This window comes from Halichoeres trimaculatus, unplaced genomic scaffold (genome assembly GCF_033239565.1).
Source record: "Halichoeres trimaculatus isolate MK-OKI-2021-1 unplaced genomic scaffold, fHalTri1.1 fHalTri1_scaffold_6, whole genome shotgun sequence".
Classification (NCBI taxonomy): domain Eukaryota; kingdom Metazoa; phylum Chordata; class Actinopteri; order Labriformes; family Labridae; genus Halichoeres; species Halichoeres trimaculatus.
In genome coordinates, this window is record NW_027437184.1 from 28479941 (window position 1) to 28496251 (window position 16311).

The window sequence follows — 16311 nt, forward strand, 5'->3', positions numbered from 1 at the left end:
TCAAAGACAGAGACAGCCATGTTTGTTTGGGAGCAGTTTATAGCTATGTACATACAGTACCTTAAATTACAGTGATTCTTTACACGGAGCAGATACACCACGTTTCCTCTTAGCTGCTGATAATAGTTTATGTTCATAGATGGCAGTTCTTGTTGTCACTATTGTTGTAAGATTTGTATTGCTGATATGAATATTTTGGACATTGCAGATATGGAAATTCCACATATTCACACACTGACTGTTTTACCTCTGAGAGAAGAGGCACACATACTGTCATAATATTTTACACCATGGTTTCAGGTTCGCAAAATAAATAAATATCAGGGAATAAAACACAATGTTGTTCAGTGCATCCTTCTTGTTGAGCAGAGATTGGTAAGAAGATTTCACAGGGACATAACAACAGCTAACAGTAGCCCATCCAATTTAAAGCTGTTGCTTTTAGCTTTCACAAGGTAGCGCACTGAAACTATTTAATGCAGCTTGCTACGTGATATTTTTCAAGTTTGAACCACATGTGTTAACATTCAAACATTACAGACAGTGAGTTCAATGTTAGCTAGCTAACGACGTTGACTTATTTTCCATAGAGACTGAGTGGGCTGTTTGACAGCTTTAGTGTGCGATGGCTGGGGTTTGCACACTCACAGATTTCACACTGGTTGTGAGTGAACAGAGTGAGCTGCTACTGTCAGTCCTGTCTTTTGTACAGGTTTACCCAAAACAAGGCCATGAAACATCTTTTAACAAAGTTTCTACTGCGTGTTAACACGGAAAAATTGCTGCTAGCTTAAAGGCGCTGTGAGGACTATTCAATCGCAGTGACCCCTTTGGCTTGAATTGGTGGTGCTTTTCCTGGATGAAGACTATGTTTCCCATGAGCACTATCACCCTCTGTCATGAAGACCTGACTCTTACCAAGGTGTGCATTTGTTTTGGAGTAAATGAATAGAGAGTAGATTACAGTTTTCTCAGTTGCTTTGGTCTATTTCTCAGATCAGAATTGAAATTCTCAAAACAACTTGTTCAATCTTCACATCATTGTGTCACTTGTGTACATCGAAAAAGCAGTTTCTCATTTTTGGAACAAGTTGCAAATGTTTTTGGAAATCCATGCAAATGATGGTGTACAATTCTCTGCTGCTTCTTACATTATAAGTTGCCTTTGTCATGTTAATCAAAGTGGATTACCATGGGTCTCTGTTGAATAGTTTCATCCCCTACAACATTTAGTCATTATTTCATCCCACAAGTCTCTACATACAAAAAGGTTAAACAAGTTGTCATAATTTGTCAAGCATCTTTCCACACAATCCAATTAGACTTTTTTTTTCTAAATCTGTCTGGATTGGTAAATTGCTCCCTGGTCAATCGTGACTTTCTCTAACAAATGGAAATGTGAGAAGCATCAGATCAACCAATGATCAACCAGTTTCCTGAAACAGCTCAAAGGTTCATCTCATGAACGTCAATCCACAGGTAGGTATATGTATTTTCCTCTGTACAGACAGCAACAACAAATTTCCAGTAAAAGGACAATAAAGATCTATCAGACTTATGGATCATGTTTTCAATCATAAGCTTACAGTTGCCTAAGTTGGTTGAAGGATGCAGCCAAAAGTTGGGAAAACAAGATCTTTGTTGTGATGTGGGTGAGAATTTGTGGCCCAGCAAACAGGAACATAAGGAGTTGAATTTTGTCCAGTCTATTGTGATCAATCTCCCACATACACTAAGATGTAACTTACAGTTTACAATAACTGTCATCAAAACTTTTGCCATAGTTTATATCAGAACGTCCTTCCAGAGTAAACTTTTATTCTGACAACATGACTCAGCAATTTGACTGTCCTGCTCATACACACTGACACCATGACTCGTCACTCTGATGCACTGACACGTTCACTGACAGAAATTTACAGGGATGAACTAAGGACTTTGAGAAGGAGGATGGTTTTTGCAGGTAATCCATGGTGTTTTGCTATTTGTACAAACAGTTCTGAGAAATGCAATTACTGCTACAAATAGTAAGGATGATAAGAGAAATGTACCAAAGCAACTGAGAAAAACTGTAAGTATTTAACATTACTTTTCCTTCCCAGGATGCAAAGCAATGAGGTAATGTATTTATTAGTAGTTACATAGCACTTTTGTTTGAAAGAGACAAAAAACAAACTTTCTGAACTCAGATTAAAGTGTAGTCCAGGAGCAGGCTATGTTTAGCACTGCTCACAGAAGAATTCCTGTTATGTCCTACAAGTGCTTATCTACCAACTCAAGCCTCACCAAGCAGAGCTAACGTAACCTCACTCTCCATTTTATTGATAGAAACTCAGGTTTGACAGACCACTGCAGTATAAAAAAACAACATTACCATCTGTTTGACTTTTTTCAGCTTGCTAATTTACTGTAAGCTAAGAATTCATGCACCGGCAAACAGAAGTCTTAGCTAGGATGTGGTAATGCTAACGGTTAGCTGTCTGACTGTGTCCGACAACTTAAAAATCTTTTTTTTGGGGGGGATTTACTCCAGTCTTACTTTCTGGTGTCCCCGTAGCTGTAGTTCAATTTTATTGTATTTAACCTTTTTAGATTTTTTTCATGGTTGTTTAATTAGCAAACCTGAAACACGGATGTAAACATTACAAAAGCATTGAGCGTCCTAACCCTGAGTGTGACGCCTGAGGGCAAATCCTCTTTTTAAAATTGTGAATGAACATTGTAGCTAATAAATGACAACAGGCAGGTGAGGACAGTGTGATCAATACTTAGAAACAAACAGTAGCAGCATTAGACCCTTTTTCTAAAAGTTAAAGTTCAAGACTTGAGATACCTTTTACTTATAACGTACTAATCTTGAACAGGATGTGAGAACAACAACAGTTTTTAGCTGTGCCACTACAAGTCAGAGCATGAAATCATCACTTTCAAGTCAGTCATCCATGATGGTGATAATTAGATTGTGTAACATGGCTATCTGAACTGATACACATGAATTTCCTTAATAATGGCCTCATTTCCCGTTGACTCACACACGCAGCGCTTGGACTAAGAAGTAGATGTTACCAGTTACTGTGAAACAATAAATAATTCGGCTGAGAAACCGTCAGTGCTCCCAGCTGGATCTTAATTAGCTTATGAAGAAGTCTGTGAAGTCGACAGGTCCTTAGAAATACTGAAGCTGCTCTTGAATACGAGGAGACTTCAGTCGTGTTACAGCATATCAGGAACAGACAAAGCTGTGAGACAAGAGTGCTGCAATAAATCATTGCTCTGTTTTGAAGTGCGTGTATGTGTGTGTCTGTGTGTGTGTATAGTGAGTGTGTGTTGAGGAGTAACAGGACTCCTAATTAGTGCTGGGTTCATGGTGCTATCTAAATAGCTCAGTGTTGTACAGTACATGTGGGGAGGGCTCAGATCCCCTCAATGCAGTCTGTCAGTCACTGCTGACTCACTTTAAACAAGGAGCCCTTTATTCCTCTGTGCAGCCCTGTGCCCGACAGCCAGCTCACTCCAGAACAAAAGGGCCCTATTTAATGCTAATTGGATGGTAGGCTGGTGTTTTCTGCGCTCACAGGGCTCTTTATTGCTTGCCGTGCCATCTCTTCGTGCAGTTTGAAATCTCTCCAGGGAGACATCAGTTGGCAAGCTCCTTTTGGCACCTCAAACCAGTGTCTCGCATCAGCCGCAGCTCTGAGCAGAGCAGCAGAACAGGCCTGTTTGTTTTTGTGCGGTTGTGCTTTGATACTCTGTGGCCGGATCACGCACATGGCTTATGTGACCTCCCAGAGTGGACTGGTGTGTGTCTCCATTTCTAAGCTGTGATGAAGAACAGCAGCTATGGTACCGTGATAATAAATCTGACCCCGGCTATTGCTTTGGGAACCTCTGAGGATGTAAGTCCAGGTAGACCTCAATGGAGAAACGGCTTCTCTGTAACAAAGAGAGAAAAATGCAGTTACAGGCAGAACATTTGTAGTCATGAAGAAAGCTTGGGCCACAATACAACACACAACTGTTTTAGCCCATCAATAAATACCCTGAAAGAGGTCTCCATGATGTCACCCATTATTTTCTGGTATAGTGTTTTGAAGCATATCATCAGCTGAGGCCACGTTGGTAATACTGAACTCAGCCTAGCTTCAGTCAAGGGTGGGTAAGGGAAAGAGGAGGGTATTTAGTTCCTTTGCAGATAGCTGTGAAGACTATTTGCAAAAGCTAGAGTTTTTGAGACTCTGTCTCCCATGAGCACTTGCACCCACTGTCGTGAGATAGATAGATAGATAGATAGATAGATAGATAGATAGATAGATAGATAGATAGATAGATAGATAGATAGATAGATAGATAGATAGATAGATAGATATAGAAAGACTTTGTAAATGTTTTTCTGGGCCAATGGAATTTTATATCATCTGCCTGATGGTAGGAACTGGAAAGAGTGATGGTTGGGATAAAAGGGGTTCTCTGTGATTCTGCCAGTCATCTACCAATCAGAGCTAATATAACCTCACTTTTCATTTTATTGATAGACTCTCAAGTTTGAACAGAACACTGCAGAATAACTGCTGACTGTGGGTTGGAATGAACATTAGCACACACAGCTTAGCCCCTGTGTTATAGAGTGATACAGCCTGAGCTAAAGGCTAATTAGCCTTTAGCTGGGGCTGTATCACCCTCCTGTTAAGCCTTCTTCTGCTCTTTTTGTGGCCACCATCCATTACTAACAAACTGATCACAGAAATTGTTTTCAGCAGAGGAAAAACACAGATCTTGCTTTTCACTACCTGGTCAGCGTGGTGTTGTCATAGAGACTTGGATGTGCCGTAAATTAATCTGGACCTGCCCGACCTGATCAGAAAGCTAAGAAGTAGGATTTTAAAATAACCTGTAACCAGCAAAGTTGTTGCTGATAATCTCATTTAAAAGTGTGGATTACAACCGGGCATATAGCTTGAAGGGAGACATTTTCAAGATCACTCAGAAACTCCTCACAGCCCCTTTAACTTGTTCTTGACTTAGCAAATTGCATTTTGTTAATTATTTTGTTTTTGTATAATTTTCTGTATTTTGTGTCTCTTCAGTGATGCATTTAGTTGTGTTAATCCTTAAAAACAGAGAACTTTAGAGGAAATTGTTAAAATTCTCTTTTTATCTTATCACTCTGAACCCCCAACATGCTGTCCAGGTACAAAAATTAAAGCATTTAAAAATACAAACTGCATTTTAGGCCTTGGAAAATCCCCTTCCAGGTTGAAGCAGTCAAAAAAAAAATCAGTGTCCAACTTTTGAGAGGCCAAACGACTCATCGAAGGAATTTTTGAACACTGATTGCTGATGTCTGTACATAAATTACTGCTGCTCATCGTCTGGGGACCATGAATGTCAATATTTATAGAAGTTTATAATCACAGACCAAACTGATGAACATTAGGTAAAAAAAAAAAAAAAAAAGATTGTCCGAAGAAAAATCTTTGATCGTGATCTTTTTCAAGTGTAGTTCATATCTCATGATGGACATTCAACATTCTTTGACCCAACCTTTAGACTCATCATCGTGTGGAAAAACACTAATTTACATTTTTAATCTCTCCTCTTACCTGTGTCAGATGAAGTCTGTCATATCTCCACATTCGGGTCTGTAAATCCTTTCTTGCCCTCATTTACCAGCACAGGCTTCTCCGTCCGTGTGTGCCATACTAATACCTGCAGGGAGGGAGGAGGGAGAAGACACAAGCTGAAATACAGTCAGCCTGATGAAACACTTAAAAAGAGATTTGGGTCCAAACGCTGTGCAGTTCTCCTGCGTTACATCACACCTGCTACAAAACATTGCTAGGAAGAAAGTAACGTCATTCAAATGAGCTCTAATCTGACAGTTCGCTGAAGTTAAAGACAAATTGTTTTGACAGTCAGAGATCAAAAGACTCATTCTCAGGGGGAACAGACGCACATTGTTTCATTACAGGTACACAAATGTTGCATCACTTTCGAACCAGCGGAGCGCCTCCTGTTCTTACCTTGGTGCAGTTAGCAGCTTTCGGCTCCAGGTCGCTGAGAGTGACCAGCTCTTTCAATAAACTGCTCTCCTGATATCCTCCCTTCACTCCTCGCAGTTTGAAGTAAGCCTGAGGTTTAGACAGGATGAGGTGCAGGTTCACTGCAAACCCGGCCATGTCTATCGCAAACGGCCGGTGTGGGTCAAACACGGTCTTCCAGCCGTACACCTTTCCAAAGGAGTTAACCTTAGGGGATTCGTACCGGAGTCCACCCACAAAGGCCACAGGCCACACTGACACCTTTTTGGTGGAGCGCATCTGGAGGTAAAAAAAAATGAAGACAGGGATGTAAGTTGAGTAACATGAAGGGGTGTAAAATCATGCTGAAGAGAATTTGGTGCTTTGTTTACTGATGTTGAGCCTGTTTACAAATATTTTGCAGTAAAATTTGATTCACATCAGCTATATATATATATATATATATATATATATATATATATATATTTTCCTAGGAAAAGAATAAATCAGGGCTCATTAACGTTTTTCAGACCAAGTGCCTCCTTAATGATGGAGAGATGGAACAGGGACCCCTTATTATTTATATTGAATTATGTTTTATATTATAGCAGTCCTATTGCCATGTAAATGTATATTGCTATTGGACATTCAACACTAAAAATTTCAGATAATACACAGGCTTATATGTATTATTGTTATTTTCATTTAAAAAAATTGTGTCGTACGATGAGTGGCCCCCCCACTGTCATTTACAAACATACATTGTCAACTGGTACCAATGTCAATGTCAGAACTGTTTGACAATTGCAAATGCACAAGCCAATAATGGGCATTTTTATTTTGAACATAAGCATTTCTGACTGAAAAATATCATTTTGGTCTTCATATATCCATTAATTTGTGTTCAAAGACATTAAAATGATTACAAATAAAATATTTGGGAACAAATGTTTTAACATACAAAAATTTGCCTAATTCACCAAAAATGTCACAGACCCCCCTGCAGTGCCTCCACGGACCCCTTAGAGGCCACAGACCCCCTGTTGAAAACCCCTGGAATAAATGTTAAAAAAAAATGGAAAAAATAAACAAATAAATAATATAAAAAATATTGATCCATGAACCGTAGAGCAGAAAGTTTTATTGTCACAATACCTTCATACCTGGACAATCATATTTGTCACATTTTAACTCTTTATCATTATATTTTTGATGGAAGCAGAGAATGTCTTTAGGATTTAGACAGAGTCAACACCCGTTAATGTATCTGTAATCAAAATCTATCATTTTTTAAATAAGAGAGGTGACGTGTTTCTGGGAGTGGATTAAGTAACTTAAATAAATGAGCATAAAAACAACAGAACATTTGTTTTTCTTTTTTGCTGATTTAACTTTTATTTTTACAACCAAAAAGGCATGGGAAGAAATAAAACCACATAAACCACAAGTATCAAGTAATAAATGCAGCTGACTCAATAAATAATAAAGCAGTCAGCTTCCCTGTTTGTATAGACTAATATGTACAATAACTTAGAGATTGACTAAGCTTCTATAACATTCAATATAACACTATGTAATTGTTTTTTACTTGTTGTCTTTATCTTTGGAAAGATGAGTGCTCATTGGCAGCGAGACCTGGAACACAGAGCTAACGTTTCTCAACAGCAGCCATTGATGGGGCTGCCTTCAGTGTCTGCAGAGCTAACGTTTCTTATTTTGATAGGCTGATGCAAATTTATTTTATAATGCAAAGCACCAGAACCCAATTTATCTGCCAACTGATTAATTAGTCCGTCTCTTGAATGGATGGCAACTTGTCAGGAATTCTGGTCTAACCAGAGATTTCTTTTTCTGAGCTGTTTTTGAACTGTAAACTCTGTCCTCTCTTAGTCCATTACATCCTCCAGGATAGCAGCCATTCATCTGTTCAAAGTGGGTCATAGTCTAACCGGAGACACAGAGGCTTCACTCTGTCTCACTTCAGGGGTTTACAGTGATTTACTTACAACTTCACTTTGCCAAAAAGACAACACCATAAGAAAAAAGTATAAAATGCACACTCTCAGATTGTTCTCAAGAGGAGAAGTTAACAACTTTGTAACTCTTTTAATTGTCAAAGAAGGTCCAAGACATCATTTTTAAAATTTGTTTTAAGTAAGATAATACACAGTAAGTTTTCAGATGACGGCCAACAGAAGTCAGGATGTCATTTTTACTGTGTGCTTTTGATCTTATGGACTGTTGAACGCCAGAGCCTGCTGATACCTGATTGGTTAATAGCATTCACAGTACAAACATACTACAGCCTAACACCAAAACACTTCTTGTAATGAAAAAAAAAATCAGGGTCTCCTTTTTTTGCAATAGTGTAATAAATAGTGTAAAAAATATTTGATTTCTCAAGTGAAAATATTGAAGAAGTATCTCAACCTGCATTCATTGTGATGGCCTGCAGGGGCCAACATCATTGTCACGTCTGAACCGCTTATCCTGTTCAGGATTGTGGGTGGCTAGAAGCCTATCCCAGCTGTCATTTGGGTGAGAGGCGGGGTACACCCTGGACTGGTCACCAGTCAATCACAAGGCTGACACAGGGACAGACAACCATTCACACACACACTCACACCTACAGACAACTTAAGTAGCGTTTCCACCAACCAGTCCCGTTCGGTTCAGTACGGTTTGGCTCGGTTTGGTACAGTTAAGCCTGGTCCTGTTTGTGTTACCACAGCCAAACGGTGCCCTCTTGTGGTAGGCGGCATGTAAGCTGGATCCCGAAAGCCACAGCTGGTAAATAATAGTGTGACACCATAGCAGCGCGACACAGCGTAACCCGCTAATAAATCCAACAGTAAACAAAGAGCACAGATGGAAGACATGCAGCATTTCTTCCTCTCTGTGATTGGCATGTAGCTCTTTGATACAAAGTGCAATCAGGCTTTGTTGTCAAAGAAGTCTGTGTGCAGCAAGGAGAAATGCAGCCACTGTCGGAGTAAGTGGCGATTCTTTAGACCAATCAACGGTCTGCAGTGTGTTGCTCCAACTTCCAAGAGCGGATTGGCTCAGTCTGGCACCCATATGAAAGGGTCCCAAAAAGTGGGACGGCTTGTCTCGGTTATTTGGGTGATCTGGATGATCTATCTGAGGATAAGTCAGAGGAAATGCCACAAAATGCAGGCCGTACCGAGACAAATCGAAGTGGTCTGCTTGGTGGAGACGTGGCTTTAGAGTGACCAATTAATCTGATGAGCATGTTGTTGGACTGTGGAAACCGAAGGACCCAGAGAGAACCCACGCATGCAAACTCCCCACAGAAAGGCCCACTGGCCAAACTGGGAATTAAACAGGTGACCTTCTTGGTGTGAGGCTGCAGCGCTAACCGTTGCGCCACCGTGCAGCCTAGGGCAACTTCACTGTTTACAAAATGAAACGAGACCCAATCGTTTGGTAATTTACTTGTAAGTTTTGAATCCTTTTCCACAGCGACATGGTGAAACCGCTCTTAAACAGTCTAAAACTCTGATAAGAGAAGTGTGATCTTGACTTTGGCTTTGACCTCATGGTGCAGGTAGAGAATACCAATGGTTTGGACTGAAAGAGAAACCACATCTTTTATTTCATGCAGAATTTAGCTGCTTTCAAACTTGTTTTGAATGTGGCACTCAAAGGTTATCTGGCACTTTTTTATAACCCTGTTTAATGGGTATTATGCTCTTTCCTTTATGGTTGGTTGGCTTTATTTTTCATGTTCTTAGTGCAGTCCAAATTCTCCAACAGAGGGGTTAAAGGTGATCATTCACAGTATTTCTCTTCTTAATCACAACCTGATCCCTCTCTTACAATCCAAGTAATCTACAGAGTCCTGCATATTTCACCTCTGCCTGTTGGAAAATAGACAGAATCTCAAGTCTCTGTTCACATTTAAGCCAGTTAACAGCACGACAGGTATTTTTTAAGTCACTGTTTGAAAATGTTTCACTTTTAAGAGCTCAAAACTTTAGATCTGTTGTTAGGGCTCACTCCGACCCATCGAGCTGACTCATCTCACCTGACTTGTGGTACGACCCCCTCGTGTCAAATGTTTAGCCTGTTTCAGTCATTTAACATCATTTCTTTAGAGGTGTGATGTAGCCCAGAGACAGGCGTGACCAATGAGTCACGGCAGACTCCTGCCAACCATCAGCTAAATCCCCTTACCTCATCAAATAGCTCCAGACTATAGGTGTTGTCGTCATCTGCGAAGTAGACAATCCCCGTCTGGCTGCTGTTCACTCCAAATGTCTCCCTGAGCCAGCGCAGAGCCAGGTTCCTCTGGATGGTACCTCGAGGTATCCTGGGATCTCTGGTGTCTCCTCGTACTTTATAGTTCCTGGGTGTCTCCACGTTCAAGTGGGTGTAGTTGAGTCCCGTGTCCTGCAGGAGACGACTGACTAAGGTCGTCGTTCTCTGGGAGTCCTCCACCAGGATCCAGTGCAGGTTGGGGACGTGCAGCAGAGTGTTGGCCAGACGTGTCAGCTCGGCTTTCTGCACGGGTCGGCTGTAGGTGGGGGTGATGACGTGGATGGTGGGAAGGATGTCAGACCACGGAGGAGGCCGGCTGTAGACGTACTCGGTGCGTACCACCTCCACGATGTCCCGGCTCTGACGAGAGCAGGACTCTTTGAAGGCGAAGGTGTTCCTGGAGCTGGAGCGACCATCGCGCCTGTCATCTAACCAAAACAAAGACGTACATGAGCGTGTGTCTGCTGTCACATGAGCACGGCAGCTGGCTTTAAAACCACATGTTTTAAAATGTGGGAATTTAAGAAGGTTACAGGGACAAGGAAGTGGTGGAGAAAGTGTTAGAAATTCAGGACAAAGACAATGGCTCTAAAAAAGTCAATAAAGTAAACAGCAAAAAGCAAAATAAAACAAAATTAGAAAAATTTATGATGGCCAAATAAATGTAAAAGACCCAGCTGTTTCTGCAAACTGCACTCTCAGTTATTCTTGATTTTAAGATCATTTTGGGGCTTTGGCCATGATTAAGAGGCAACAACAGTTGGTGCAAGAACTAAAGTGTATCAGGGGTGTTTGCTTCAAAACAGGACCAAACTGGTGCCCCAATAATTTCATCAATTTTATTGTGTGTAAAAGGTAAATTATGTGAGAAATGATGAATAGTGAGCAGGTGATAATGCCAAGTGGGATCCTGTAAGGATGTTTCACTATACATTATCACACTTGTTCAACAACTATCAGCTTAAGATCTAAACAAGATGACACTTAACTTAAAAAAAGGACTGTGTTACATTAGAAATGCTTTGTTTATGCAGCTTCAAAAGTATCCCTCAGACTGGACAGTTTGTAGCCCTTCAATGCCAAAGTGTCCAAATTGAGCCGCTTTCTGGTTAAATTAACATTAAAGTTAACATTTTAACCCATGAAAAAGTCAAGTTTGTGTTATTTCAGTTGTGTTTGGAACAGATGCAAAAAAAAAGAAGAAAAAAAAAAAAGAATTGCACATAAGGTTAAGGCCTTTCGTAACTTTTGTCTGTTTTCTTTAATTTGCTGGACGCCTCTTTTACTCAGTTGTGTGTTTTAACGTCCTCTATTACTTTCTGCCAAGTTTCTTTTTTTTTTCTTTTTTAAAATCTTTTCATTGATTTTCTTTGGCTGGAATATCTGTTTGCAGTTGATTGCATATTCAGCCCAACTGTCAGCCAGGTGCTCTAAGACATGTCTGTAAAGTGTAATGTTAGTAAATCCTGGTCATGTCCTGTCAGTCATCTACCAAGCAGAGCTAATGTAACCTCACTCTTCATTTTATTGATAGACTCTCAAGTTTGAACAGACCACTGCAGAATAACTGCTGACTGTGGGTTGAAATGAACATTAGCACAAATAGCTTAGCACCCGTGTTAGCATTTAGCTGGTGATTTGTCTTTTAGCTTGTGATCTATCACGCTTCCTCTTCTGCTCCTGCGTCCTTCTGCCTGACAGTTAGGGCACCTTTGTCCACCATCACTACAAAAGTAATCACACAAATCCAGAGATCTCTCTATTCACTACTACACTTTGTCTGCCACCATGTTGTTGTCATGAAGACTTAAATCAATCCAATCCAGTCCAACCCAAGGGGGAATTTGAGTGAAAGCATTTATGAATAACCTATTTTGGCGCTGGTAATCTCATTTTAAAGTGTGGATTATGATCAGGCATATATCTTGAAGATTACTTAGAAAGTCCTCACAGCCCTTTTACCTGGTCAGCCAGTTATCACAAATCAAAAGTACTGAAGTTTCCAAATATTTTTAGGACCCAATTACACAACGTTTTATCTAAAAACGCTAAAACGCAGTTAAAAAAAATATTCCTTGACACACAAACGCTGAAGGACTGAAAACGCTGTAGTGAGCATGCCAGGCCTATAGTTGGCACTATAACGGTCTTGTCCAGAAGCCGCTTTTTGGAGATCATCTAGTGTATCGGGGAATACTAAGAGCAAAAGTGGAGCAACAGATTCAACAGTTTGTTGAAAGACAGTCAGCAGATTCAACAGGTTCAGCAGAAAAGCGCAACACGGTAGTTTCCCACGATTGTAACAACTGTCCTGTCATATGCGCTCGTGCGAAGTGGAGTATGACGTCAGCGTTTTTACTGAAAACTCCAGCTTACTGTTTACTCGACAGCGATGTCGGCAGCGTTTCAGAAAAATCCCACTCTGAAGGCCGTTTTCAAAAGTTTGCGTTTCACCCCAAAAACGTTGTGTAAACAGCCCTTAGTTTAATACTAAAAGTATCACAACATTTACAGGGAGAGGTGAAATCATAAATGGTGAAAACAAGTCTGATGAATAGTGCATCGGTATTTCTTTTTTAGTCATTTTCTTTTTGTCAATGTAAAAAAAGCTGGTGAACAAAGCCCAATCTTCTTTTTGTTACACCCTGACTGTGAGTCCTTCTATCACCCTCTGAGGCCATGACATGCTGTAAATAGATGCAGCAGTTACACGCTGCTAAAATAATCAAACAAAGAAAAAAATGTTTTCAGTCGTTAAGTTATCGTGTCTTTACCCTTTCGAGCAGCAAGCAGAGGAGTAATGGTGTTCTGGTGCCAAACGGTGATGAGCAGTGTCCACGGCAACACGATCAACACGATGGCGACAATGTCACGTCTCTTCGGCATCTCCAGGGTCAGACCTGAGTCATTGCACTACCTGAATAACAAATAAGACATGAAGTGAGTCAGAATAATAAAAACAGACAGCAAAGAGCGGGGACGTCAGCGCTCATCTGATGAGTATCTTCTGAAAGACAAAACGCCAAAATAAAAGTCTCCTGGAGATAAAGCCGTGAATGTCGTTGGAGAAAGAAACAACATGTCCTCCAACAGATCCGTTTTAGAGCCGTCATCATTTTAACCTTCACCATGGGCAGTTTTCTGTTCATTGCTCTGTCTATCTTTTCTTAATGGATGAAGCGGTTGACTGAGTTTTTTTAACCTGATGCTCCATCACTGTGTGTGACTTTAATCTAGTCGTCCAGAGATCATGGCCCTCTATTGAACATCCTCGTACTGTAGCTGCGGGGCACAAGGACTCATTGTGTCGAGGATGAGAGCAGGCCTGCTGGAAATGCTGCACAAATGAAAATAGGTCAGAAAATGCTCCCAGCTCAGGTTTTTTATCGTCGTTTGAAAGCTTGCTGGTGTATGGAGAACATTCACAGCAATGAGCTGAAAAGACGACAAGCAGACCATGTGTGAGACGTTATTTGCAACATGCACACAGGGGGGAAGAAGCAGGAGGAGACCGGGGAGATAGCTCTTCAACACGACTGTCCCTGTGAACAGAACGAGACCACAGCGCTGTGTTTCTGAGAGGGAGGAAGGACAAACGTACTCTACAGCACTTTGAGTCTGAGCAGCTGAGCCTGTGTAATGACCCTCAGACATGTCCCTCTTTTTATCTTCCCCCTCATGCTCCTCTTCTCTCTTCCTGCTTCTGCTGTCAGCAAGGTTTTTCATGAACAAACGAACACTACAACAGACTCTTCTTTACTGCAAAGAATCCCTGTTTTTGCCTCCAGAGACTTCATGTAACATCTCTGCTGGAGCCTGACGGGGATGGGTTTTATTAATTGTCTTGTTTCTGTTGCATCTTAATTAAGATGCTGGTTGTTTGTATATAAAGATGCTGTGAGTAGGAGCTGTTTTAAATGGACTGCCTTGCCCCCTCCTGGCCTGGAGTCTTACTAACACTGTTGTAAAGATGTAACTTTTAACCAGGCGTGTGTTTGTTTTGGAACAAATGCTTTTTTTGTTCAAGTCAACTTTTTAGCAGATACAACTTTATGAGGTGAGGCATTTATCAGTACAGTTACAAAGCCCTGTTGTTTGAAACATGAAAACAAGCTAACATTATAAATTTGTACCATACGTCAGTAGCTGGCTAGTAGCGCTACTAGCAGCCTGGTGCTACGAAATCTCTGTAAGCTAATAAGACAACAAGCAAACTGTCAGTTCGTACAGTAGTTCAATAGACGTCCACACTGTAAAAAAATCCTGTTGTTTTTACGGGGGGGGGAAACGGCAGCTGTGGTTGCCAGAGAAATATTGTAAAAAATATGGTAAAAATGTAATCAGCTTTTACGAGAGAACTTGTCAGCTTTACAGTTCAAAGCTGTTGTCATTTACTCACAAATTACGGACGAATTGATCAGTGGCGTGGCGTGGGGATTTTTTTTGAGGAAGCCAAGTGAGACAAAGCCTCTAATCTGTATGATTTTTAGGGAGTGGGGTTCATAAAAGACTATGTTGCAGCTTGTATATCGCTATTTCATGTAATGGAGCGACCTGTTAGAGCGCCCAGAGAGCACTCATTTTACTTACTTTGAACACCGACACACACCCTTTCACTCTCACACCCTCACTCACTCATTCACACACGTACATCGTCCTCTTGACTTATCTTAAACATCTTTTTAATTCATTCAACCGCCCACTTAAACACACAACCGGCCGCTTCGTGCACACTGCTAACATGCTAATCTCCCTGATTTCATTCAGTGGCTTGATGATGAGGATACTGTGATTTGATTGGTTTGAGGCCAAAGACGGGGTGGCTTCCCTTGACACAGTCTTGGCCAATCACAGGTGAGCAGTGTCATAACCCCAGCCTCATCTGATTGGTTAATCATTTTTGTTTTTTTTCACCAAGGGACGCCAACTCGGCTTGGCTTCCTCGTGGACAACAGCGTGCAGCATCGTATTTTCACCACGCATTCGCCACAGAACATTTAGGAGGGCGCTGTTTTACACATTGTAAAATGCTCAATAATTAGAGGAGAGAAATAAGGAAGAGATGATAGTGATGGAACACAGAAGAATTATAGAAACTGTTAAAAAGGAGGGTTTTCATTAAAACACAGCTGCAGTCTGAAAAAAGAGAGGAAGCATGGCTTCCCTTGGCCTCCGGGAGAAAACGCCACTGGAATTGATAGGTCCTCCTGTAAAGCTATTTACATTTTTACCATATTTTAACGACATTTCTCTGGCAACCACAGCTACCCATTTGACTTAACGTAAAAATAATGGGATTATTTTTTTACAGTGCATATGTGGCACTAGTGACAGCCTTGTGCACTTTTCATTTTACTGATAGACTCTCAAGTTTGAACAGACCTGGAAAGGATCATATGCATTCAAATGGGTACTTTTGCCCATTAAGCCTGCTGAATAATGATTATAAAATATTTGCTAGGATCCTTGCCATGCGTCTAGAGAAAATAGTCCCATCTACAGTACATTTGGATCAGGTTGGGTTTATTAAGGGCCAGCTTGCCTCTGACAACATGCGAAGACTTCTTCATGTAATAAATAAAGCATCAACCCTTCAACAACCAGCAGTTGCCATATCACTGGATGCAGAAAAAGCTTTTGATAAAATAGAATGGAGCTTTCTTTTTCATGTGTTGTCTAGATACAGATTTGGACCTAACTGTATGAAATGGATTAGAGCACTATATCATGAGCCATCAGCACGAGTCAGAACTAATGGTGTAATATCTGATTCTTTTCAGTTTTTTAGATCAACAAGGCAGGGTTGCCCTGTTTCACCATTTATTTTTATTTTAGCCTTGGAGCCACTTGCTTGTGCTATCCGTGCAAATCCTGACATAACTGGGATTAATATGAGTGGATATGATTTCAAAGCCAGCCTTTATGCTGATGTTAATACTGCTAACACTATCTAATCCATCTCACACAATACCACATTTGTTTAATTGTACAGAAATTGTTTCCAGCAGAGAAA

The 16311-nt window shown here is 40.7% G+C and overlaps 1 protein-coding gene across 1 annotated transcript in view; it reads right to left on the reverse strand.

The window, feature by feature from the left end:
- Positions 1–22: 22 nt before the first annotated feature.
- Positions 23–16311, reverse strand: part of b3gat1b (beta-1,3-glucuronyltransferase 1 (glucuronosyltransferase P) b) — a 68396-nt gene continuing 52107 nt past the window's right edge. The window contains exons 4-8 of the mRNA XM_074672157.1: positions 13073–13215; positions 10215–10726; positions 6021–6317; positions 5601–5706; positions 23–3933 (exon numbers count right to left, since the gene is read on the reverse strand). Of these exons, the coding sequence (XP_074528258.1) occupies positions 5620–5706; positions 6021–6317; positions 10215–10726; positions 13073–13184 (1008 nt within the window). The 5' untranslated portion in view covers positions 13185–13215 and the 3' untranslated portion in view covers positions 23–3933; positions 5601–5619. The remainder of the gene's footprint in view (positions 3934–5600; positions 5707–6020; positions 6318–10214; positions 10727–13072; positions 13216–16311) is intronic.